This window comes from Haemorhous mexicanus, chromosome 9 (genome assembly GCF_027477595.1).
Source record: "Haemorhous mexicanus isolate bHaeMex1 chromosome 9, bHaeMex1.pri, whole genome shotgun sequence".
Classification (NCBI taxonomy): Eukaryota; Metazoa; Chordata; class Aves; order Passeriformes; family Fringillidae; genus Haemorhous; species Haemorhous mexicanus.
The window spans coordinates 22,612,311-22,638,825 of NC_082349.1; the positions used below are offsets into that span (position 1 = coordinate 22,612,311).

General features: G+C 42.8%; 1 protein-coding gene and 1 long non-coding RNA gene across 2 annotated transcripts in view; one reads left to right on the top strand and one right to left on the bottom strand.

Annotated features, from left to right (window-relative positions):
• LOC132331232 (uncharacterized) overlaps positions 1-13,651 on the top strand; it is a 33,757-nt gene extending 20,106 nt beyond the window's left edge. The window contains exon 3 of the long non-coding RNA XR_009487517.1: positions 13,551-13,651. This is a non-coding gene — a long non-coding RNA (uncharacterized LOC132331232). The remainder of the gene's footprint in view (positions 1-13,550) is intronic.
• Positions 1-26,515, bottom strand: part of CRB1 (crumbs cell polarity complex component 1) — a 74,812-nt gene that overhangs the window by 20,754 nt on the left and 27,543 nt on the right. The window contains exons 3-5 of the mRNA XM_059854467.1: positions 20,399-20,594; positions 15,636-15,775; positions 14,310-14,492 (exon numbers count right to left, since the gene is read on the bottom strand). Coding sequence (XP_059710450.1) covers positions 14,310-14,492; positions 15,636-15,775; positions 20,399-20,594 — 519 coding nt within the window. The remainder of the gene's footprint in view (positions 1-14,309; positions 14,493-15,635; positions 15,776-20,398; positions 20,595-26,515) is intronic.

Genomic DNA, 26,515 nt, shown 5'->3' on the forward strand with positions numbered 1-26,515 from the left:
TGGCCCGAAGCTTCACAGGCTAGTTTGAATTTTCAGTAAAAATGGATTTTTTTAAAGTAGTAAAAACCCCCAATCCCTTAATCTCTTCAATCAGTAAAGGTTTCTGAGAGCAAAAGTACTTGGAAATGTTTTTCCACTTGTTTCATGTGTTTTGTCACACCTAAAGTAGTTTTCATTTGAAAAGGAAAAAAAAATAGAGAAGCAGAAAATCATGTACATGCCATAGGTGATTAGTTGTTTAGTGAGATCTGGTGTGTTGATTTTATTTTAGGAATATTGGAACCAGCCATCTGGGCTGGCCTTGGCTGCAGCTCCGGGGTGGACGGGGCGGCCGCAGGGCCACGCGCGCAGCACGGCCGGGGTCAGGGGACACTGCCTGGCAAGGGCCAGCAGCGTGTCCTGCAGGGGCAGCACAGCCACACTGCTGCCTGCAGCCTACCCCTCCAGCCCCATTTCAATTTGCACAGCCAGCCATGTGGATCCAATTGTGGGATTAGGGTCTGAATCTGGAGTAAAGAAAACCGCGTTGAAGAAATATGTCCCTGTGTGGCACTCATTTTGAGTGATGGAGGCAAGGAAGGAAATCAAATGGTGGCAGCCCAGTTTTCAGCATCCTCTGGAGTGGGTTTTCTGGCTGCACAAATCTGTTTTAGCTATGACCATGCTGATGGTACAAGATAGGAAGGGGAGAAGAGAGGAGGGACAGGGCAGCTACAGGGTGTGTCAGGTTAGGGTAGAGAAAGGTGATGGAAAAAAAAGTAGGTAAGATTTTGGAGACTAAAGAGATGAAAAAGAAGTGAAAGATGTGACTGGGGAAAAGGAAATTAAAATATGGGAATCAATGGTACCCCTGAAGATTCTTGTGCTGCTATTTGAGACAGAATTCTTGTCAGACACGTGGGCATTTGAGGGTAGTAAGAGAACAGAGTATATGTGTAAGGCCATCCATCTATATAGGATGTGTGAGGGATGCTAAGAAAGGCTGCAGATCATAGATAAGGTCGACACAGAGAACTGGGCTAAAACTGAGAGTGGGAAAAGGAGACCATGGGAGTAATACCAGAGACAAAAAAATTATTAAAAAAACAGCAATAGATTTTTTTCTTTTTTGTAATCAAACAGCCATGTGCACTGGAGCAGAGAAGTCAATTCACAAAACACAGAGAGAATTAGGACAGACTCATAGAAAAATTTACACTGAAAGAACACTCAACAGCCACCATCTGGTCCAGTGGTCCACTCAAAGGGTCAGGACATCATCCAGAGAAGAAATTTTAATAGCAGGTTTCAGAGAATTTGTTATTTTATACCTGATTCTGGACCAGATATTTAGAAGCCAAAGAAAGATATTTGGTGTTCTCCTTTTTTTCAGTATGGGGTTTTTCAGGTGTGCTCTCCAAGTCGGAAAAAAGAGTATGCGTAATTCAGGAATTTTTCATGTATTACCTTTTAGAAAACAATGGCAAGACTGTCAAATTCAAAGCATTAATGATCTGATTTGCATTTTCTGTAGATTTATGAGCTTGTACATTGAGATGATGCGTGTGCATTTGAACTGAAGTATATCCAGAGGGATCTTAAAACAACCAATACCTTTGAGTTGTTTAATTAGATCATACAAGGTCATGTTTCATTGACTTGAAAATCTGTTTGGAGCATATGATTCACTTTGGAATTAGGAAACAAATTAATTTTCTGTCCTACAAACACTTCAGGGCTTTAAAAGAGTGCTGGCTGTTGATGAACACACCCATTGAGAAATGTACTCTGTGTCTTGTCTCCCCTAAAAGGGATTTTCTACCTTGTCTCTTGCTGGCTGTTTCCTATTTGTTTTAACTGAGTTAGGCAAGCACAGCCACTGTGCTGTCTAGTGTGAAACGGCTTCTGCCCTGGAAATGGCACTCTGGAAAATTTCAGTCATTTGCAGGATTTTCTCATTTTTTTATAGCTAATGTGAATTTCCACAACATGCAGAAGTGACTGTGTTTACATAACTTCATTGTCAGTCCTTGTTGAAACAAACTGAAACAGCTGGAAGGCCAGAAAATCATAATTTTAATAGGGCCTATAGAGTTTAATTGATAAGGGAGATATGAGAATAGAAAAATGTAAAATATGAATGGGTGAGTGCACATAACATGTTTATGCTGTGTGTATTTTGAGCTGTGCACAGCATAATTGTATAAAGAGCATGGCTATGCTGTGTATAATCACATTTCTCTATTCCTAGAGTATATATTTTTATGTTATTTGTTATCACTTTGAATACAGAAAAAAAAAATCCAGGCTTTTTAAGCTGAATTATCCACTTTTTATTATTTTTTTATGTGTGTTTTCTTTCCTGTGTAAGCTGTGAGCTGCTCCAGAGCAGATGTAGATGCAGAAGACCTGAGATGGTGGGCTGTGATCTTTCAGTCCCGCTCTCTGGCAGTGGGAAGGGCAGAGGATCCTACCTCTTTTCACTTCAGCAGCAGTGCTCATTCCCCTCATTCCCTGCAGTGTTAGTGTGAAAACTCATCTAAATGGTGCCTTTGTTCATCCTAGGTTTCATATGCTTAACTCCTCTCGAGGCTGGGAAGATTGAGACCCAGGCTAGCTTCATTTTAGCCTGGTCACATTTCAATCCCAATGGCAGCGGGACAGCGTGGACCTCAGCTAGCACTGTGTGTGCTTGCCATGGAATCCTGGCTGCCTGCTGGGGGATTTCCTGGAGCATATTAGAGGTATGAGATTTAGCTAGATTAAATCTAGTTTTTCTATGTCTTTATGTTCTACAGTTCACTTCTGTAGCTGTGCAGACTTTTTCATAGTACAGCATTTAAATAGTTTTATTTGGTACTACAGGCAGTGATTTACCATAATGTTCTGGCCTTATAAACAGGTCTTATAACAGATTCTGAACCCTCTTTGTTAAGAAAAAACAGTGCCCACAGGACAGAGACTAAGCCATAATTGTATTGATCATTATAATTCTCTGTATTAGTGTCATGTGGTTAGCACAGCCAGACTCGAAGAATTACAGCAGTGGGAGAGCAATCTGAATCAGATCCACCAAATCTACTTCTAGCAGTTAATTATCAGCATAAATTAGCTGTCTATACCAGGTTTTTTTTCCTCTCTCCAAGACTGTTTATTCAAAGTGCAAAGTTCATTGTCAGCCAGGGAAGGAAAGTGTTTTCCTTAACCTGGTTCTCCTTACACAATCAACAGAAGTCCTTTTCTAAGTTAATTCAAATATTTTTAAAGGGATCAGCATCCAGGTCATCAGCAAAAGGCTAGCTTAACTTCTTTGAAATTTTCCTTGTACCTGAAAAAATCAGTCCAGGCTCCTAAACAGAAGCAGGCTGTGCCTTACCAGAGTCACCTCTGAGTTTATTTCAAACAGTGGCAATGAAAAGGCATAAAAATACTGGGCTTTATCACCTGTTCCTCTTATTAGCAAACACTGTATAATTAAGAGCTAGATGCTACAGGGAACAATTAATGTAAGAGCTTTTATGTAGTATATCACATAAAATTAGTTTCAGAGCTCACTTTATCAGCTTATTTTTATTACTCAAAATCCCAACATATTCTTTATGTCCTTGAGAAGACCTTAGACCTGGGACTCATCAGTGCTAATTAATTGCTAGCAATCTGCAAAACTCCTGAGTCCAATCCAACAAAAGCATTAAAGCAATCTTTTTATTCATTAACAATTAAAATGGGAACTGTATGTATGTATATATATATATATATATATACACACATATGTACATTCGTGCATACAAAATTAGAAAGAGTTTTTTATGCACCTGAGAGTTTGTGCTGTGGAGAAAGGTAATCTTCAGGAAGCACATGAAATGCTGCAGAGGGATTCTCCCTCCAAGTCCTGCACCTGGGGACAAAAAGCTCATCCAGCAGAAGAAGCTGGGGCCAGCTGGCAGGAAAGTGGCTCTGCCATGCTCTGAGCAAGCTGGGCATGAGGCATATGTGGGCCTGGCAGCAGAGAGGACCAACACATTCCTGGTCTGTGTTAGGAATTGTGCTGCCACCAGGTCAAGGGAGGTGACTCTTCACCTCTGCTCAGCACCAGGGAGACCCTGCCAAGCCCAGCTCTGCCCTCCCCAGGTGCTAAAAAGGAGCAGTGACACTGGGGCAGGTCTGGCCAAGGGCCCTGAAGGAGTTGAGGAATTGGAAAATCTGTCAGGAGGAGAGACTGAGAGAGCTGGGGTTGCTCAGAAGTTGAAAGGAAAGTCAGTATTAAAGGCAGGAGATAGCCTTCAATTAAAATATAATATATAAACTTCACCCCAATTCACCTGTTCCTTGCCTTTGAAGAGCTATGTACTTCCTGACCTTGTGAATGTGGTTGCTCTCATGGATGGAACAATGCTCAAGACATGGTCCCATAAAGTGTGACTCTCAGCTGTATAGATGTCCAGCTTTCAATTTCAAAATGCTGTATCTTGTAAAATAGTTCTTTTTAACAGCCACAGGTGGGAAATCTGACACATAATTGTACTGTAGAAGTTAAGAGTTAATTTAGGGTTCCTTACTCCATTGCCCTGTACACAGGCTTGGCAGTGTTAATCCAGGAAGGTTTAGAAGATTATGTGTACATGACAGCCCTGAGGATTTCCATCATCGTGATTTTCCTTACAACTTTTTTTTTGAAGAGCATAATGACCTATGACAACTGAGCTTTATTCTCTGAGGAGCTTGACATTGCTTCTGTTTAATGGATCAGACAGTTTGTGATACATCAGCTCTAGACACTTTCTTCCCCGTGTCAACCTGGGGTACCTCTTCAATATTTCCCATCTGTGCTGACCTGTGTGATCATGAGGTCATGTCCTGAAGTCAAACTCAGAATCAAAACACTCACTCCTACCACAGGCCAGACTATTAATGCAACCCATTTAATTTACATCAACTTGGAACTTGACATTCAATTTCTCAGTCCAGAAGCAATTATTTTTAAAGGAACATGCCAACAATATTGCTTGGCTTAGAATGGTGAAAGTTCAAAAGGGTAAAAAACATTTCACACCATAAATAAAGAATTGATTATACTTGAAAACAAAGTTTGTAATTACTACTGACATTTCTGAGCCTAGATGAGGTGCCTTTTATGCTTTAAAAACTGATGTCATTTCTGCCACTGGCATTATGGGAACCTTATGTAAGGCTCTGAAATAGTCCTTTGCTGATATTTTAAGTACAAAGAGGAAAACATGAACATTTTGCACAATTCCTGGGTCAAACACTTTTTTTTTGTCAAGAAGGGGTGCAAAATTCTTTGTGGGTACCTCCCTTCAGCCCAATAGTCTGTGAGCAAGACTACTGGCATAATTAGTAAAATGCTTAATTTGTTGTTCTTGTGTGAAAGCCAAGCCTACAACGTTCTATGAAATTTTAACTAGGAATAACCCTGTTTGGATCATCAAATTACTCTTTTTCACTCAAAACCATGGTGCTTGTTTTCTCCATAGCTTTTACAGCCCTGGGTGAACTCTGCATGTCTGGCTGCAGACCAGTATCCCTGAGCTTCCCACGGAAGATCCTGCTAACCAAACTGCAGGTGCAAAAGCTGAAAACTGCCACTAAGAATTTGGACCAGCCAACAGGGCTAATCACAAAGTCCTTGGGAAGCAGCAGCTCCCAGATCAGGCTGCAAGGACAGGCAGCTCTAGCCAGAGCTCAGGAATGTCTCATGGGTGCTGGACATGGACAGCACTCCTCGCTCCCTCTGCTGGCTCACAGGTACAGAAGGGGTACAGAGTTCTGGTTCTCAGAGCTCTGCTGGTACCAAAATCCTGATTCCAATCCAAACAAATTGCATGTTTTCCCAGCAGCTGACACTTTTTTAGCAAGGTAATACAAAGTTATGCTAAGCTCTGTAAAAACTTTAGTTTGTAAACAAAGTGATGAATGGCATGAGACCATTTATATTTCTATTATAGCAGTTTAACAGCAGCCTGCAAAATTAATCTCAGTGTAGGTCAATCTTGTCCACATAACAAACATATGCAGAGATCATGCATTCCCACTGTCAGAGGCCAGCCATGTAAAATACTTATTTAGAAGTGAAGACCAACAGCAACTTATTAGCCAGCATGCTGCAAATTCTGCAGGAAGGAATGAAGACAAATCCTTGATTCTCACCTTAAAAAAATCCAGCCAGAAAACTCTGCCCTTCAAAATAGCAAAATATGAAAGTTGAGGACCTTTTTAACTAGTAAGGCTTCCATAAGCAGAGAAATAAAGTACCCTGAATTGGCTGTTATGTGTTTACATATGTGTGTTAGCACATATGTGTGAAAACACATTTATTCTACATGCACATGGTTCAGAACTACCAGCCCATGTGCTTTTTCCTGACTGAACTCTACCAACTGCTCCATGCCACTCATGAGTTCCTCTGCTATGTAGGGAAAGAGAAGTAATGCCTCTAAAATATTTGGCTGTGTAATTTAGTGTATTTCCAATAAACTGGATTGTAATGGGGTTCACAATGGTGACATTCTTAAGGCTTGTTTTGAAATCATCTGTTGAACAAAACACTGAACTATTAAATCAGGTCATTTTGTTTATCATTTGACATTTGACCTTAAATATGCCATAAATTTAAAAGTATTGAGAAAGTAAAACATATTAGTCCTATAGCACAGGTCTTCTTTTTCCTGTCTACTTGCCAAGCATTTTCTCCAGAGCAGTGAAAGCTGGATGTGTAGATATAAAGTTCCTTTCTGTTTGGGCAGAAGTTGTGCATCTGTTTAACTTTGCAATTTGCCTGAAACTGAACCAGAACAATGCAGTCTTACACAAAGAAAGCAGTGCTAGAAAGCATATGCTGTAAAGTAACTTCTGAGATGGACAACCCAATTCTGAAGGAGATGAGCAAAATTCTGCTGTCAGTTTGGTGTGTGCAGGACCTTTGATTTCACATGGGTTTGTGCATGGTTATCAGTTAGACCACACTTTAAATTCAACTCTCATTAGTGCTAGCCTGTGCCATCAGATGTAACACTGCTGGGCTGGGGAAAAAAACAAGAAAGAAATGAAAAGGCCAGAGAGATTCTTCAATAAAGAAAGAACTGAGCAGGTTCAGAAGCTCAGTCAAGAGGTGGCAAAATTGGATTGTAGAGAGGCTATAAATACATGAGTTATGCCAATTAAAAAGGCTAGGAAAGGTTTATCCAGAGATTTAAGAAAGAAATCAAAAAAGTAAGTAGGCAGTGCTTGAAGAAGGCCCCAGGAGAAAAATTCTTACTGGATAGACTTGATTTAACAAGTAGTCAATCATACAATGGAATGACCCACCAAGAAGGAGTGTCAGGAAGATAACAGGTGCTTAAAAAACATTATTTCTGATGCCAAACAATATCCAACTGCCTTATTTTTTTTTTTTTTCTTTGAGAATTTTCTCCCAGGTACTGGACACATGAATTCATTAAATCTAAGGACATTATCTGTCTATGTGTTGCAAGATCTGGGAGTTTATGGATTAAAAGCCATTCATCCCCTCCTCCTTCCCTTCAAGGAAAAAGCTTTTCATGCTAAAAAGTGTTTATGTGCAACACTGTTTAACACAGAGAGATGTGCCAGATTCAAAATATCCACTGCTTCCAGGCTCTGTCAATCACACTGGACTACATTATACAACTTAACATATCAGTGCAACTAGAGAAAATAGATCGCAGTAATGATGGGTCAGCTGTCAAATTTTAAAGCATTAAACCCTATACATGTTCTGAAAATAACAATGGTAGATGCTTTCTAATGTTTGAATATCATATATTTCTAACTAAAAAAAAGAACCAAACCCAAAGCATCTGACCTTTGTGCACTCCTCTGGTGCTGAATAATGCAGAAGTGATGGCTGACATGTCTTTGCACTCCTAGTTGCAACTTGCAACAAGGAGAGAGACTGTAATACGTATTTCTCATTAAAAATATACATAGGTATATCAGGGATCTAAATATCAGTCCCAGTGCTACAAACCAGGTTTGGGAGCTAATTCTCTAAAGAGTTGTCATGAAAAGCTTGAGAACTCCTTTCCTAATAATGATTCAGCTTTTACTAAATTTTAACATAGAGCAGCATTACCAGTAAAAACACTTTTCTGTCAGAAACTTCCCCTGTGTAACAGAAATACCAGGGACAAGCTGAAATTCTCAAAAAAGCCAAATTTTATTTCACTACAAGGAGTCCTCTGCATAGTCAATGCCCATGCTAGGTGCATAATTTGTTTCTAGGATCTGAAACTATTTCAGTGTCTACTTGGAGCACATTAATTGTGGTAAGTGGATCTGATGACGATGCACAAACAAATCCTTCATGAGCTGTGAAATTCCACTATTCATTGAATAATGTCATTCATTATGATCCTATTGGACCTTATTCTATTTTTCTGAAGTGTAGATAATACCCAAACATTCCAATTCTAGTGAGTGAAACCCAAGCTGCAGAATACTGTAACCACAGAAATGTTTTCAAGTGTTATTGATAACACTTAGGGACATATGCTACTCTTTCCTGAAGTGTCTTCCACCAAATCAGGATTCTTTAACCAGTGGTAAACACTGGGTAACCATTACAGGTAGAGTCAATGCCTTCATGCAATCGCTCTCACAGTCTGCTGCCAGGCAGGGGGCAAGTTAAGTCATAAGAAGATTAATTTTTGCAAAAAAAAAAAAAAAGCTATTAGGCTTTCATAAAGTGTCTCAAGATATGGGCTGCTAAGGAAAGAGCTGTCATGAAAAACACAAGTCAGTCTTAGTTGCTGTGGTGATTTATATGGTGAAAGAATGTAAAAATTACACTTTCTTTTTTACTAAATGGTATTTCTTAAAATTGTTCAAGAGGAACACTACCTGCAGTAGAAATGAAATTGAAATATCCCACTAGTTCTGTAATGGTAACTGATAAAGGAATGACAGATTCATAAATTCTTCCAGCTACAACTCAATTTCAGGGCTGGCTTCAATGTTCTGAGGTACTGCTGCCCTTGCATGGCCATTACCTTACAGAGGGTGTGAACTGTGAGCTCAGCCTTGGCTTTCCTTCTGGAGAATTAACCAGAAAGAGTAGTCACAGTGATTACTAACAATGTGCTTGGTCTGGGAGCTAAGCATGTGACAAATCATTAGTCCTTATTGCAAAGAAAGCAGTTTGATTGTGAATGAAGAGACAAGCAAGAAGCCAGGGAGCATGCCTCATTCTTGGGGCCTGAAAGCATTTTCTAACCCCTGGAATAGACCACAGACCAGAGGTAAAGGACACACTTTGCCTTTCTAAGAGAATATTCTGATCATTTCCAAAAATTAGGAAATAAAGAGAGAAGGAAGAACTCAGTGGTAGAAATAGAGGAGGAGCCAACAGAGAAGGAATCAATTCTGATGTGAACATCTCCTTTCCAGGATGCTACTATCTGAATAAATGTTAAATAGTATTAGTGGGTAGAATCATTAAAAGCTTGTCCAACTGCTCTTTCAAGATCAGAGACTTGAGCAGAGTTGGCACAGCACTTTAAAGTGCTAATTATCTGTTTGGTGTGGGGTTTTTACAGGCAGTAGGTGCCTGCCAGGCCCTGAGGGCATCCTGTGTTGGTCCAGCCCGTGCCCATGGAGTGCTGGAGCCACTGGAGACCAGCTGGGAGCAGGGACAGGAGCTGCTCCTCCTCTTCCCCCTGTGCTTTTGAACCCAGGGACACGTGGAGATCACAGGGGCTGGGACAGAGATGAGGCAGTGCTGTAGGAATCTGTCCAGGAAAGCAGCAACTGCCACGCTCAGAGAACAGCCACATTGTTCATGTTGTGCTGCACATCTGCCCAACACCACCCAACTGGTTTGGTAAGGGAACATTTCACAGCAGCCCAACAGTGAAAAAGGGATCCTATACTGACTGCCCATGCAGTTTGGGCAGTGAATAAATGTGTTTGCATGCCAATTACAGCCTCTCTGTGGTTCCACAGTGGTAAGAAGTCCAGAGAGAGAGAGAGAAAGATCTCAAGACCTAATTCTACTTTTTTCAGCAATTCATGTGTGTAGTACACACAAATGTACTTGGAATTTTTCCTTAAACCAGCTAATTTTGATGGGTATTTCAAGGTATAGACATTTTCTTTCTTGAAACTTTGCTTGTATGGGAATAATAATTAGCCAACAGTACCTCTGGACCTGTTAATTTTGAGCACCTGTCTTGCTTGTGGGAGAAGCCTGAGTCCCACTGAAAAGAGGAGTGGTGCTCTTGAAAGCTTCTTAACTTGAAAATTGCTTTTTCTCTCTGTATTTTCCCTTTTTTCATCCTCATTCTTTCCTTGATCAACTTTGTCTTATTCTAAAGTCTCAGAATCAAGAGAAAATAACCTTTTAAACTGTGATGACAGGCCATGACATAAAATGAATTAACTGGGTACAATGGAGGAATGATTGACTACCATGGTGTGAACCGCTGAAGGACAGATAAGGAAATAAATGAAAATATAAAATTTGGATTTTGGAGATGGGATCTTTATTATTCATCTGCTTGATTTAAATTTGTAAGTAATTTGCTTTACGTAGCTGAGGATGGCAGCTGTGTGATCATTGTGCTGCTGGTTAAGGTTTAAAAAGTAAAGATGATGCATAATTATTTTTATAGTTATAAAAATATATGTATGTATGTATTCTAAGCATCCCAAAGTAGTGGTAATGTGCCTACGGTCCTACCCACTATTTCTGGGTATAAATAATATTTATGTTTGTCCCACACTGTCAGAGGCCAGGGGAGAGGAGGATGGCTGGCTCAGTCTGCCCTGCTGTCTGGGGGTGCTCTGCCCACAGCAGCACCTACAGACATGCAGGGAGATGGAAGCTCTGTGTGCTCTGTGGTTCTGTCACCTAAGTGCAGAATGGGAGCCCACATAATTCAGTTTCTAAGTACTGGTCCCATGACGTTCCCAGTTCAGTGTCTGGCCTGAGGTTTTCTTTACTTAGCTGAGTGTTCAGCACCCTCCCATACTGGCCATTTATCTGCCTCATCTTCTGGCTCTGGGAGACAGTTTCTTTCACCCATGCATATGGCAGGAATTCAATATGCATACGATACCAGTCTGATCATATAATTTTCTTTTGCAGTAGTCCAACAGGCTGGGAAAAGGGCCAAGGAAATTTAAAAGGGAAAAACAGAAAACAAGACAAACTAAAAGGCCAAAAACCATTTAGAAATTCCTGAAGCAAAGCAAGCAGCAGTGCTGGTGGCACAGCTGGCACACAGCAGAGAACAAGAGAGCAGCAGTGGCCAGGCCCTCAGCAGCCAGCACTCGGGTGTGACAGCAGGCACCCTGTCTGCAGCCAGGGGACAGGGCTCTGCTGCTCTCAGCCTCACTGAGCTGAAGGAAAATGCATGGACTCATCCCTGCTCCCAGCACTGTCCCCCAGCCTGGGGACCATGGGCAGCAGGGCTCTTTAGGCACAGGAGCAGGATCTGCCTGCTTGGCACACCCCCTGCTCCTTGGGCTCTGCTCCGCTCTGGAATGTATCACTTGGTAGACCTTGCAAGTTCAAGAGCTCTCTAATTTTGACACGGTGTTAAGTTTATTACAACTTGGTGAAATGAGTCACTACCAAATCCATAGCTCTGCCTTTCTCCTTTCTCACAGGTTTTCATGAGCAGAGTGAAAAGTTTAACCTTTCAAATAACAGCTTTTTTAACAAAGGTGCAGTGCTAGAGCAATACAATATATCCACAGTATGAAAGGACATAGTTCTAGGGTAACCATTGCCTTTACCTCGCAGCAACAAATCACAAGACCTTTAAATGAAAGCCCAATTTATTAAAAGTACTGTTGTGCTAGGGGGCCAGCATGCCAAGGTAATATAAAAAAAAAGCTAGGGCTTGCTACTGCAGAAATACTGAGACCTCTTGAAATCTGAGTATCCACAAACATTGATTTGAAAGAGAACAGGAGAAGTTTAACCCTTTGTAGAACCTGTGCTTAAATTTTCTATCTTATGTCTGGAGAAGGAATATCTAATGTCCCCAAAGAGTTTCTAGCTGGGATAAAGTCTCCAGACAGGGATTTATATATTTAAGAATCAAACTGTCTAAATAATTTTGGTTGCAGATTTGATCTTTTTAAGACTTTCAGTAGGACTTCTGACTATTTTTCAAGTCACCTGAAAAATCACTACCTCTAACAAGATATTGCCAGGTAATATTTATTCCTTTCTCCCAGTTTGTGAGGAAAATATTTGAACCTGACATAGACATACATTTAAGTTCCATTATCTCCTGCCCTTAGATTTAAAACTGTAGTCCAAAAGGTGGATATTGTCAGTTTTTCAGTTCAATTACACTAACTTGTTTGTAATCTTATCCAGTAAGTGCAAAGATGCTTGTCAAAGATCCTCCGTTTGATTAGATCTTTCCACTGATTTCAATGGCTTTTGGATCAGGCCCTTGCAGTGCAGAGTAAGTGGATTATTATTTCTGCATATAGCCTGCTTTGGGGAAGTATGATTATGATGTTACTATAAGTGCTTTACTGAGGATAGAGGCATAATAAAATGAACGTGGTTTATTCAATAAAATCTATTTCCTGTTGCAACATGAATCTGAGGGGTTATATCTGAAGCACGTACACCAATTCAGGTGTAAAGGCTGGAAAAACTCCTGAGTTACAGCTGCAGACATGAAGGATTTGGGGTGTCAGTGAAATATACTGATACCCAGATGCAAGGATCTGGCCTTTTTTCCAGGTGGCTGTTAGCTCATCTCCATGAGATAAGCACCATACAGTAAATGGTCTTGATCAAGGACTCACCTGCCACCTTGAATCACACTACAGCTACCAACTCTAATCTTACCTCTTCTTTAATTCTAATTTAAAACTAGGGGCTTCTTCATAATTTGGCTACAATTGCAGAAATTGTTTGTGCAGATCAGAGGTGAACACTTCCAGTCCTGCCTAAAGGCTTTTTGTGCTGAAGCTTCTGACATCCAAGGAGGCTGAGGCTCATTTTGAGCACTTTTTATTTTCAGGCTACATGGGAGAAGGAGAAAGACCAGAGAGGAATGGGCAGTGCTACTGCTAAAAAGTGTCCTGTGAAAGATTATGGTCTTCCTGCCAAAGTGTGAGCAAACTGTTTAGTAAGAATAACTATTTTGTTGGGTTTTTTTTTTTTTTCTCATGAAAGCTATATAGATAGGATCCAACAGGTATGTGTGTAACTCAAATTACTTATGGTTTCTAAAAATGTAATTTAATTTGCATACCGAGTCAGTAGAAATTTCAGGATCTCCAATACTTTCTCTCCTTCATTCTTTGGAGAGTTCTGCATTGAGAATGATGAGGTTATAGATTCAAAAATTGATTCAAGATTGATATATTTACACACATTCTGACACACTTTTTTTCAGACCAGTTATGAGTTTCAGACTGGGAGTAAGTCCTCCATATGAAAAAAACCATAGAATCACAACCCAAATCAGGCAAAGAAGCCAGGTGAAGGCAATTAACAAGGAAATGAGAGGACAAAGGATGGCTAATCATCAAAACGCACCTTTCTGCTTCTCTCACAGAACTTAGAAGTTTCCACATGAGGACAAGACAGAAGGAAAAGAAGCTGGAGGTCTGGACATCCCTGACAGGAGGCGAAGGGAAAGCAGCGGCACGGGAAGAGGTGAGGGTGCTTGGGACAGCTGGGAGACGCTGAAAGCCTGGGTAAAGCCTCAGCTATGGTCTCTTAGCAGAACAAAAGAACAACAGCAACACTTAGTGACAGCATAGGGAAGGACAGTTACGGGGAAGGGCTGGAACAAAAACAAGTCTCGATACCACTCTGAAGAAAAATAAGTAGAGGATTCAGAGCAAAAGCTGTGGTCTCTCTAAGCTTTTGTGCTTGTTGGAGACAGCAGTCATACATTTCACCTGACATGAAGTTTATAAGCTTCTCGGGAGGTGAATGGAATGAGAAATTGAAGGCTGGATAAATTACTATAGCTATTAATTATTTTTTTCCTTCAGAAGGAACAGGCGGGTGGAGTTAGAACAGTACTGCAGCCGCAGAAGCACACAATCCAAAACCCGAGCGGTTCGCGGCTGTGCTAAACAGTGCTGGCTGCGGTGGAATAAAGGCATCCTGACGCATCTCTGTCAGGATCACGGCTAGCTGTACATTTGACTGTTTTGCCCTGTAAGGACAGAGCTGTGCACACAAGTGTTGGTAGTTTTGCCGAGGGCGGTGGAGCGATGCCGCTCCGCTGGGCCGCGCTCGGCCCTGCCCGGCGGGCCCCGGCCCCGGCCCCGGCCCCGGCCCCGGCCCCGGCCCTGGCCCTTACCGGCGAAGCCCGGCGGGCAGCGGCAGATGTAGCCCTCGGCCCGGTCGTAGCGGAAGGCCGGCGGCAGCCCCGGGACGAGCCCGTAGAGTCCGGCCCAGGAGCGCTCCACGCAGTCGCCGCCGGAGAGGCAGGGGCTGCTGCGGCACTCGGCGATGTCCTCCTCGCAGCGGGAGCCCGCGTAGCCTGCGGAGACACGGCCACAAGGTCAGGGTGTGACACTGGGGCTCCAGTCCCCAGTCCCGCTAGGGCGGGGTGCTCAGAGCTCCCTCCAGCGTGGCCTTAAACAATGCCAGGGATGGGGCGGCCGCGGCTTCTCTGGGCACCCTGTGACAGGGCCTCACCACCCTCACAGGAAAGAATTTTTTCCTAATATCTAATTTAAGCCTACTCTCAGTTTGGAGCCATTTCTCCTGGTCGTGTCACCACATTCCCTCTCCGTATTTCTTGTCGGTGCCTTTTAGGAACAGGAAGGCTAGATGGTCTTTAAGGTCCCTTGCAACCCAAACTGTTCTACAGTTCTGTCATTCCGTGTGCTGCTCTTCCAGACCCAGAATATACCCTGTGAGCAGTAGCTGCCCATGGCTTCAGTTTGCCTCAGCCCCTCGAAGCTGCGAGTGTTTGCTTGCAGCTCCCTGCCAGGCCGTGTTTCATCTGGAGGTTTAAGTGCTACAGTGATCCCTGAATTCTGGAAAATGCAAAGGGTTCTGCCTAATTTTTCCTTATCTGTTGCACCAAAACTTCAACACTGAGGCATTTAGGGCTCACAGTGCTGTCTGTGCTCCTGCATCCTCAGTAAGCTCACAGACAAGCTCCTTAGAGAGGCTTCTTGTAGTTTGTGTGCTGGTAGAGTTGTGTGGTCTCTCAAGAGCATAGGGTCTGTGGGCCCTGTTTGCAAACAGCTGTGAGAACACAGCCTGTGGGTTTCACTGCCCAGTGCCAGACAGAAGTCTTTAGACTGGTTTAAAGGTTGGGTTAACGAAGACTAAAACCAGCATCAGCTGCAGCAGTGCTGCATATGTCATGTGGTTTGAAGGATTAAGTAACTGGGAGACAGCTCCCAGCTTTGACTTATCTCCTGTATTGGCACTGTAATGCCAGTGCCTTTTGGTTTGCCCACTTCTGCTGTACAGGAGAATCAATTCTCAGCTGGAAAAGCAAGCAACTTACCCCAAGGGCTCTGCCTTATGGTGAATGAAGCCCATGTAAACACAAGGCCATAGAGGACTGTTGAAGTTACGGAACTTTAACCTTTTATTATATCCGGGGGTGGGGGGAAGAGTCTCTACTACTACTGAAGGAATGTGTGTAGGAGAACTTGGAGCTTACCTGGCCAACAGTGGCACGTGTAATTGTCAGCATGGTCCTCACAGGTGGCGTTGTTGTAGCATGGCTGTGACCAGCACAAGGGAGTGAGGGTCTCGCAGTGCGAGCCCATAAATCCAGTCCCGGTGCAGTTGCAGCTGTACCTGCAACACAGAATGCAATGTTCACTCGGGCTGGAAGTCAAGAGATCTGGGCTTTGTTCCCAAACATGCACAGGCTTCTTGTGTAGCCTTGGCTCGCAGCTTACAGGGTTGAGTCCAGCTTGAGACCACCATCTGGTGCTTTCAGAGAAACCACAGCAATTGGGAACCAACAATGAGCTTTTCCCTGAAGTATGTGGTTTTGTCTGGGGAAAAAGAACTGCTTGTGAGTTGATTTTGACACAACCCTAAGAATTATTGATCCTTCTTTTTTCTTCTTCTTTCAGTTTTTGGGAGAAAAAAAGTTTGTGGCATTTTCAATGCTTTAAAAAAAAATATTTTGTATGATTAACATTCACAAAATGAAAAGGGAGGAGAAAGTGTGTTAGTATCCCTTCCTCTTGGACTGGTAGAAATTGCATTGGCAGAAAAACAAGGAATTTTTTTTTCCCCTCGACTAAATGCTTTTTTTTTCCCTGCAAACCAGCCTTTTATTGTTAGGTTAAAACAAAAATGTCAATTGCTTGCTTAGTCCCAATAACAACAGTAATACAGCTCCCTTTTGACAGCAGTGTGACTACAACACAAGTAAACAAACTAGTGTACACATATAAATTACCAACTTGCAGATGTCAGTAATGTCTGGGAAGTTTTGTTTGCTTTCTATTGTTTTTCTGGAGACCTGAGTGCTATAAAAAGCATAATTCCTGTTCTTTGGTCATCAAGTATAAAGTTAACACGTACATGACATATGAAGATGCAGGCTTTTGCAAGATAAAAGTTAACTGTGCAGGCTTGTATGATCTTGACTTAAAATAATTATAGGAAACAAAAATTTCTTCTTCTATTTTCTTTTACATTAAAGTGATACACCATTATTGTACAATTTCATTCCTAGGGCATCTTGCTGAGCAAGATATAAGTATACTTATTTGATAATTTCTGTGCTTAATATCCAAGTCTTAGACTTGGAGTAAACATGTGAAGAGAAAGTGAAATTGTTGAACATAAAGCAACATCAGAGAACAACTAGCTCCTGCAGTCTAACAGAACAAAAAGTGCAAACTTTTTACTGCACTGTTTAAGTGTGTGCATAAGCAGAAACTTCTGGCTGGCCAGTTTATTACTGGTGTATGGATTATTCCTAAATCAAAACCAGAGATGACTTAGACCAGGTGGCATTTGAATTTCAGATATAAAAAGTAATGAGGAAGATATGAATCAGAAAAGTAATTTTCATTCTGAGGAATGTTCTCAAACCTGAAGTCTCCTTCTTCTGATGAGTTTTTCACACATTTCTCCCATGCATCTTCAGTTTGGTGCAGTTCAGCTTTGGTGAAAGCTTTTTTTTCTGCATGTGTCCCAGCTACTTTTCCCTTTGGTTCAGAGTCGTGGAGCAGGGAGGAATATCCAGAACTCACTGCTTAATGTGCAGCCCCACCTGTGTGCCTTTTTCTTGGGTATCTTTTAGCATTTTACATTGCTGCTGACCTTCAGGGATTCTGGATGGTGCCCTGCTGAGCAGGCAGATGGCTTTTTATAGTAAGAGTGATAATTCAGATACTCTACCTAGCATATTTTTTTTGAGTTCATGTCTGAAGTTCTCACAATCTGCAAAAAGCAGTACATGTAGGCATTCTTTCCTATGGACGTTAGAACTCCTGGGAATATTTCCTATGGAAAAAAGACATGGATCATGCAGGATATCATCTATGCCTAGGCACACTAGGTTTTGTAGTCCAGCTAAGTCTGTAAACTGTTGAGTTTAAATAAGAATGTTTACTTACGTGAAAATGGTTTTTTTAAGAGATCAGCTTGTACTTTGTTGCATTCGTGAAACATCACTGGAAGGTCAGTCTGAAATTTGTGAGAGAATTTGGTTTGATGTTTGTATTTACAGCTCTTTTGTGCTAAATCCATTGCCTTGTACACGTTTCTGTCAGAGCTGATGGCAGACACCAAAGCCTCAGCTGTACTGTAGATTAGTCAGAAAAGAAAAACTCCTGCTTAAATACCACAATTCTTCATTTATCCCCAAAAATACACAAAAGAAAGGAAGTTGCTGGACACCCTTCTGTTTTGAATTGCTTTGTTGTCCATTCCTTTCCATCACATAACAAATACAGAAAGAGCTCCAATTGTTCTCCAGATATCCCGCAGTATTTCAAGCCAATTAAAATTGGTCTTGCATGTACCTCAGATTTAAAAGCCAGGACAAAAATGAGCAGGATTAAGTCTGGCCTGAATGAGCATCCCAGTTGCTCACCTCACACGTGTATCCTCAAAAGGCTTCCAGGTTACCACAAAGGTCTGAGTGATTCAGGTCCAAGGTGACCCCCTCTCACTGCTGTCATGCTTTAGCTACACTGGGAAATAATAAATTGCTTTGTCCTGCTCAGAGCCATTCAGTGCTGCTGAAAAGAAGCTCCACAAGGCTGGTGCCATGTCACCACACTGCACAAAAACTCATTCCCAGAATATGATCTCTTACCCCCTCACTAAAGGCAAGCACACCTTTTGCTGACATCACTTCTGGACTGATTTTTGGGGCACCAGAGTCTTCAAAACTGCTTTATAAAAACTGTAAAATACACAATAAAGAACAAATCCTGTACTGGCGAGAGGAGCACCTGCATGAATACACTGGGGAACTTCCAGACTGAGCTAATATACATATGTGTGTTCAGGTTGGGAAGCTCATTGTGAGCCAGAAAATCCAGTATTGGTGAGTGACTGCCAGAGCTCTGCTTGGACCTCTGTGTGGGGCCAGTAACGATAGGGGGAGAATCTCACTTTTCCTTTGCCTGGTATTCTCTCTTTTTTTTTTTTTTTTTTTTTTTTTTTTTTTTTTTTTTTTAATTACTATTGTTATTTTTTTGCCCATGGACTGCAGGTTGTTTGGAACAAGTGGGTGTTGTACTATATACCTGTAAAGTTTCTGACACATTTCCTAATGATATCTATTACTATGGTTACAGTTACTACAGTTTTTCTCTGCCTCTCTTCTAGTCCTTCTGTCTGTCATTGTGGGCAGCTGCTGTCAGCAAATTCAGTTTTATTCAGTCTCATATATTTCTTGGAAACTAAATTTTGGTAAACATTAGAAATACAATTGATATCTAAATGACAGTACTAACAGCCAGGAAAACAGTGTGTTGTAAATATTTAAAGTACAAGTACAAAAAATACACTTCCTGGTCAATCTTTGCCATAAATGTTTTGCTGTCCTATTGGCACTGACACCAGACTGGCATTCTTTGATCGTTTTCAAATCGAAACTGAAATTAGTGCAGGACCAAGGAGTGAAATCTAGAATGTGGTCAGAGCTGAGCTACCAGGCCAGGCAGGCTCCTGTAGTGTTCCCACCTGCAGAGGCATCCCAGGGGCACCTGGCTGAGCCCTGCCCAGGGCTGGCACACCTACCCATTGGGGCCATCCATACAGTGTCCCTGAGCCCTGCCCAGGGCTGGCACACCTACCCATTGGGGCCATCCATACAGTGTCCCTGAGCCCTGCCAGGGCTGGCACACCTACCCATTGGGGCCATCTGTGCAGTGTCCCTGAGCCCTGCCCAGGGCTGGCACACCTACCCATTGGCCCTGTCTGTGCAGTGTCCCTGAGTTCTGCCCAGGGCTGGCACACCTACCCATTGGTGCCATCCGTGCAGTGTCCCTGAGCCCTGCCCAGGGCTGGCACACCTACCCATTGGGGCCATCCATACAGTGTCCCTGAGCCCTGCCAGGGCTGGCACACCTACCCATTGGGGCCATCTGTGCAGTGTCCCTGAGCCCTGCCCAGGGCTGGCACACCTACCCATTGGCCCCGCCCGTGCAGTGTCCCCCGTGCAGGCAGGGCTGGCACACCTACCCATTGGCCCGTCCATGCAGTGTCCCCTGTGCAGGCAGGGCTGGCACACCTACCCATTGGTGCCATCCGTGCAGTGTCCCCTGTGCAGGCAGGGCTGGCACACCTGCCCATTGGTGCCATCTGTGCAGTGTCCCCTGTGCAGGCAGGGCTGGCACACCTACCCATTGGCCCCGCCCGTGCAGTGTCCCCCGTGCAGGCAGGGCTGGCACACCTACCCATTGGTGCCATCTGTGCAGTGTCCCCTGTGCAGGCAGGGCTGGCACACCTACCCATTGGCCCCGCCTGTGCAGTGTCCCCCGTGCAGGCAGGGCTGGCACACCTACCCATTGGTGCCATCCGTGCAGTGTCCCCCGTGCAGGCAGGGCTGGCACACCTACCCATTGGTGCCATCTGTGCAGTGTCCCTGAGCTCTGCCCAGGGCTGGCACACCTACCCATTGGCCCCGCCTGTGCAGTGTCCCCCGTGCAGGCAGGGCTGGCACACCTACCCATTGGTGCCATCTGTGCAGTGTCCCCCGTGCAGGCAGGGCTGGCACACCTACCCATTGGTGCCATCTGTGCAGTGTCCCCTGTGCAGGCAGGGCTGGCACACCTACCCATTGGTGCCATCTGTGCAGTGTCCCCTGTGCAGGCAGGGCTGGCACACCTCCCCATTGGCCCTGTCCGTGCAGTGTCCCCCGTGCAGGCAGGGCTGGCACACCTACCCATTGGTGCCATCCGTGCAGTGTCCCTGAGCTCTGCCCAGGGCTGGCACACCTACCCATTGGTGCCATCCGTGCAGTGTCCCCCGTGCAGGCAGGGCTGGCTGGAGCACTCGTCGATGTCGGTGCCGCAGAGGTCCCCGAGGAAGCCCCGCGCGCAGGAGCAGGAGAAGCTCCCCAGGGAGTCGTGGCAGGTCCCCCCGTTCAGGCAAGGCTGGGACAAGCACTCATCGATTTCCACCTCGCAGTTTGTGCCTTCAAAAGCAGAGAAAATAAACCCAAGGCTTAGGAGACAGCTTTGGAAATCTCAGCAAGAACTGCCTGAAGTACAATAGTCACTTAATATTTTTTTTCTTTATGCAGTTGCCTGGTTTTTAAAGGCATTTCCTCCTCAGTGTGCTTTGCACAACTAGTTTTTTCAAGGCTTGGCAGAATTTACAAACGAATAAGCCAGTTGTTTTCACAAGAATAGGTAAAATAACTTTTTCTGTTAGCTTGAACATGCAGACAGGGCCAACTAATTTTCAGTTTATTCAAACAATGTTACTATCTTATTTACATAATACAGAAGAGACACGCAGTCGGTTGATCTCATAAGAGAGTCTATTTAAGGTTGGCCTTTAAATGGACAATTCACAGATTTTTTAATTCATGGGGAATTGTCTTGTTTAGCAGTGGATTTATTGCCTAATTTTTTTTAAGCTTATCAGTGTGCAAGTAAATGGGTCTGTGGTGCCATGTTTGCAGCAGGTCAGAATCTTGGAGCTGCTCTTCAGGGATAAATGCTAGAAATAAATCAGTTCTAATGTGACTTCACAGCTATTTGTGATAGTTGGCAGGTTAAATATACACTCCTTTTTCTTATCTCTAGCACAGACCAGGAGACACTAAGAAAATTTAATAACCAATGCCTTGCAGCTTTGATTATTTCAGGGGTTTGTATGCTCATACACTTAGTGTTTGGAGCAATAGGGTAATATTTTCAAATAATTTTCAACTGCCAAGTCAGGTTTTTTCAGCAGCTACAGTATCAGCCACAAAACAGATGCAAAGTGGCAAATTATAATGAAGAAGCTGCTTTGAAGTGACTTTCCTTACTTTTTATTTGGCTTATTGAAGTAGCTGCAGTATTGAAAAGTTTACAGGGGAATTTCCTACTTGAAAGAAAAACTGCAGCCCTAAAAATGGGTTCTTTTTTTTTTTTTTTTTCTTTTTTTGTAAAAGTGAAGTTTTCAGTACAAGATGATAGGGTAGACTTTCAACAGAGGGAACAGGCATGTTTGATGATGGGTATCACTCTTGCAATTTATTTAGGAGCTCATCTCCAATTCTTTATTTATGCTCCTTTTGTCAGCTCTGTACTGCTGTGAAATTTATACATTATAACTTTGAGTATCTTTCTTAAAACACAGAGATTGATAATATTTAGCACTGTCACTTCATGAATAATTTATTTTGATGCTTGTGAGCTTCTTTGTTTTAAAAGAATAAATCTGTGCTATGGATAAGTACCGGGAAAGGTCTTAAAGCCAAACCAAAAATTGCAGATGTTAACTCATAGCTATTTTTCATTGTCTTTAAACATTAAAGTGCAAGTTCCTCTTTTCAGCAGTTGAGAAATAGTTCCTTGAGACCGCATAGTGGATGGGGAAGCTGCGAGTGGCATGCCCCCAGTTCAAGGTTCACTGCTCAGCTAACCACTACTTTCAGCGGGAGCCTGCCACGAGAGCCCAGCCCAGGAACGCTCTCTGACGGCTTTATGGTAATGTACATTACAGCCAGATATAGTAAGCAGTCCCTCTGTGGTCATTGCCCTGTGAATTCACTGTAATTATAAACAATGTGTTTGCAGAAGTGTGTCTAGTGACCGTAAATCTGCCAGAGCTTGTTAACAGCTTACTGCGAACACTAAAAATCATGTGACAAAACAAGCCCTGTTCAACTGATCCTCAGCTCAGCCAAATTTAAAACTACAGGCCTGAGAACAGCCTGACAATTAACATGAGAACATAGCGTTGTTGTTTTGGTTCATGTCTTTAATCTATCAAGCCCAGTAACCTGCCTTCGGCAATGTTGCCTCAGAAGAAAACTTCTCCCTGTATAAAGCATCCAGCCAATGCGATCTGCCATGCAGACAGGGGGAATCCCTTCCTAGCCTCCGCAGAGTCTGCTGTCAGGCTTTCTTAGATGTGTAGAAGAGAGATGAAAAGATTAGATCTGCATTTTCACCTCAGTCTAACATTCTGTCATAAATATGCTGTATGCCAAATATCATATGCCAGGCGGGAAGGAGAGCGCCAAGGAGCCCTGCCGCAGTTATTGCACAGGGCTGCACCCCCACGAGCTGAGGCACCCTGGGTGTCCTGGAGCAGGCTGAGCATCCCTGCATGTACCAAACCACACAAGTGGTTTGAATTGAAATGCTGGGAAGGTGGGGAGAAGTCACATTTGTAGCTCTTGCCGTTTCACTGAAGAACCAGGGTTGTTTCTTATACTGCTTGCTTGTCCACTGAGTCCTACTGTGCACTTCTTTCTACAACCCCAGTCAATAAAAAGTAAACACAAATGAGGATGAAGGACACACAGCCAATGTTTTCAAACTTGCATGCCCACAGATAGAGTGTAAAATCACTTTCTGCTCAAAGATACTAGGGGTTTGCAGGCTCAGCGTACTTCCACAAGGACCTGCACATTTTTAATATGGCTGGGAATTGGTAACCAGGTCACCCTTTCTTCTCTCCTGCACTAAAATGCTGCACTTAGGTCCAGCAGGTCCAGAGGGCTGTCCCCAAATTCCTCATTCTGTATGAAGTAATCTTTTGTGCCATTTTTTGGATGGAGAGTGTCACATGACTAATTTATAGGCACCAGGCTTGATGTGACAGGAAGCGAGTTACATGAAAAGTTAGACAGAGGGAGAAGTTGTGTTTCTTTGATCAAGGCTTGTTCCTTTTCAGCTTCAGCAGAGCTGAATACCTGGGCTGGCTAGGACACAAGGTGGGGAGTGCTGGTTTCAAACTGGAAAGCTGGGAAAGGAAACAGGCTTTGCTCTGCTGGCAATTGCTGTTGGATGGACCAAGTGGTTTACTGTTACATCCACAACAACAGGGACATGAGCTTGTTGGGAAGTGAGATCTCTACTTGAGATTTTCCATGCCATGGTAGAGCTGCTGTGCCTCTGCTTGCCTTTAAGTACCTAAGACTTATTTATGATGCATCTGTTCTTAATATTTGCATAGCACATACATTATTGATGAGAATACTGAACGAAAGCTAGGAGATCTATCAGGAGTAATTTCCTCAGATTCTAAGACGTCATCGCAGCGATGGTTACCTCATCATAAAAGGTACTGCACAAAGAATAAATCCAGCTCCCTGCACCTACTTTGTCTGCCACTGAAATACTTTCTCCCCCTGTCTTAGACTGAGAATGGGTTTTGGAACTGCCATGTACTCCTAAGAGTTCACACTGGAATGTTCACTGGCAATAGAGGACTGGCTTCAGCAAGGTAATTAATGCACGTAGCTGTGGGTAATAGCAGGCTCTTACACCATGCTCTGTTGGAGTGAATTAAAAGCAAGTGCAATTAGTCCAGTGGAGGAGAAAATGCAATTGATTAGGGTAGCCAGCAAAACTTCAACAAACCAATTGAACGTCATTATTTAACAGCTGTGTGACACATGTCTTGTAAATAATTTCACACATGCAGAACATTATCATAGAAACTGCAGATTTCATGCTGAATTTTCCAGTCTTTGGCTTTTGGTGCATTCTAACCTCTTCCATTTGTGTAAGAATTATGTGTGACATTTCTCAGCTATTTTAAGAAGTGCTGCAGCATACCAATCACACAAAATAGCAGTCATAGTCCATGAAACAAGTAGCAACAGCAGCCAGTAACTCATGTATTTGGTTAATATTGCAGCTATAGATTTACTATACCTTCTTTACCTGCATATCAAGAGATATAACCTGTTTTCACATCTTAGGGAAATGAGATGAGGCTGGATGACTTCCCACAGTAATTCATGGTGTCAGACCAGGATAATAATGGTTGGCAAGATCCCCTGACGGGGTAAATGAGGGGTTTTATTACCACTGGGGACACCTTGAGGCTTTCATCCTGTAATCCCTCTGGCTTGTGCATTTAGCACAACTCACAGCAAGGTGCAAAAAAACCAAGAAAAAAAGAATGCTTCTGATAAATCATTTTGTTAAGTAGCTTTTAAAGCTGGTGTTTTACTGCTGGAGTAATGGTCTGGTACTCCTCTATAGAATTCCTATGGTTAGTCTCTTTTGCTGCTGGAAGCAGTGTCGGAGCTGTATGTCAAAACACTGCAGCCCCTTTTGCTGTGTATTTTAGACCTCTTCTCCTTCCTTGGTTCTCTCCTCATTTCTTAACTCTGCTTGTGCAAAGTGTGGAGCTTTGGTGACATTTTTTGGTGAGAAAAAAGAGCATCAACTTGGGAAACAGCAGAATTTCATGATGAAAGTGGAGCGACTCCAGCAGAGTGAGTTTCCATCAGAAGTTTGTGTTGACCTAAATTTTTATTTCTTTTTGTTTGGGCTTTACTATTTCATTATGTTTTCTCTCCCTTTGTCTCTAAGGTGTATATTCCAACTCTTTCAAACCCAGTTTCTGGGCTGTGGATCCAGGCCTGGACCCCACTAACAGCGCCAGTTAAACAAATACAGTTTCCTGAATACAACAGGAGGTCTGGGCTGAGTGTGATCATTGCAGAGTAACCATGCTGGTTGTTAATAGGTTTTTCCTTCCTTCTGCTCTTTGGCTTTCCCTCAGTTATGTAGTTTTCTCCTCAGCTGGCCCGGGCTCCGACACCCCCTGGCAGCAGCAGGGTGGCAGGAAGGTAACAAGCTTCCTTCAAATAACATTCTCTGTGCTCATAAGGGATATTAACCAAGGGCTGCCTTCCAACGAGTGCTGTGTTAGACACAGGAGAGCTGCTTTTTACCTCTGACTTCCCCTCCTGCATGGGGATTTGGGGATGGAGCTGTAAACCACATCTCTTATTTCTTATTCATTTGAATCACTTGAAGCAATAGCTGTTTTTTCTGCCCTTTTTGCTGTATGACTATTTCTTTTCCTTTGCTTAGCTGACTGGCAGTCTATCACTAAAATGCCTCCTCTTTTCTCCTTTTAATGATTCAGTGTGCCACCTTTCACAGTCCTAGCCCTGAATACAGCTTTGAAATTTGAAGGGAGCTGTCTTCCAACAAGAATTATATGCTTTCCAGTAAAGGAAGTAGGGAAGAAAGATCACACCTGTACCTTAAAAAGGGAGCTACATAAAATGGGATAATCAAAAAATGGGCAGTTTGGGAATATAATACTTGTCCGTGTAATTTACATAATGTTCTAGTTGCAAATGAGTCCTTTGTTTCTGGGAAGGGCAGATAGAAATTTAATGTGAAATGTGTAAGTTTAGAGTAGAATTTGACTACTTGGATCTAATTTTTAAATCTGTGAAATATAGGTTTTGACCCTCGGAAAAAAACTAGATATAGCACTTTGAAGAGAGCATTTTGAGAATGTTTCTTTTAAAAGCAAAGTCCACCTAGCCCTGTGGCATAGCTTGGTGTTCACAAAACTGCTGTGTAGATTTTGGTGAATGTGAGATTTCTTTAATCCTTCTCTTTCTGGTATCAGTAGTTCACAGTGATGTGGCTATCCATAATGTACCAGCAGCCACTGGTGCTGTAGCTGAAGGCAAGGTGGTAATGCAGATATGGCTAAATATTGTATTTGCAGGGATCCCTGACGTAGGAAGGGATGATGAATCTGACCCCATGTTCTCAGAAGGCTAATTTATTATTTTATGATACTATATTATATTAAAGAATACTAAACTCAACTATACTAAAGAATACAGAAAGGATACTTACGCAATGCTAAAAAGATAATAAGGAAAACTCGTGACTCTTTCCAGAGTCTCGATGCAGCTTGGCACTGACTGGCCATTGAATGAAAAAACTCACACCAGAACCAATGAAACAATCAGCTGTGGGTAAGCAATCTCCAAATACATTCCACATGTGAGCACAACACAGGAGAAGCAAATGAGATAAGAATTGTTTTCCTTTTTCTCTGAGGCTTCTCAGCTTCCCAGCGGAAAAATCCTGGGTGAAGGGATTTTTCTGAGAGTATGAATGCGAC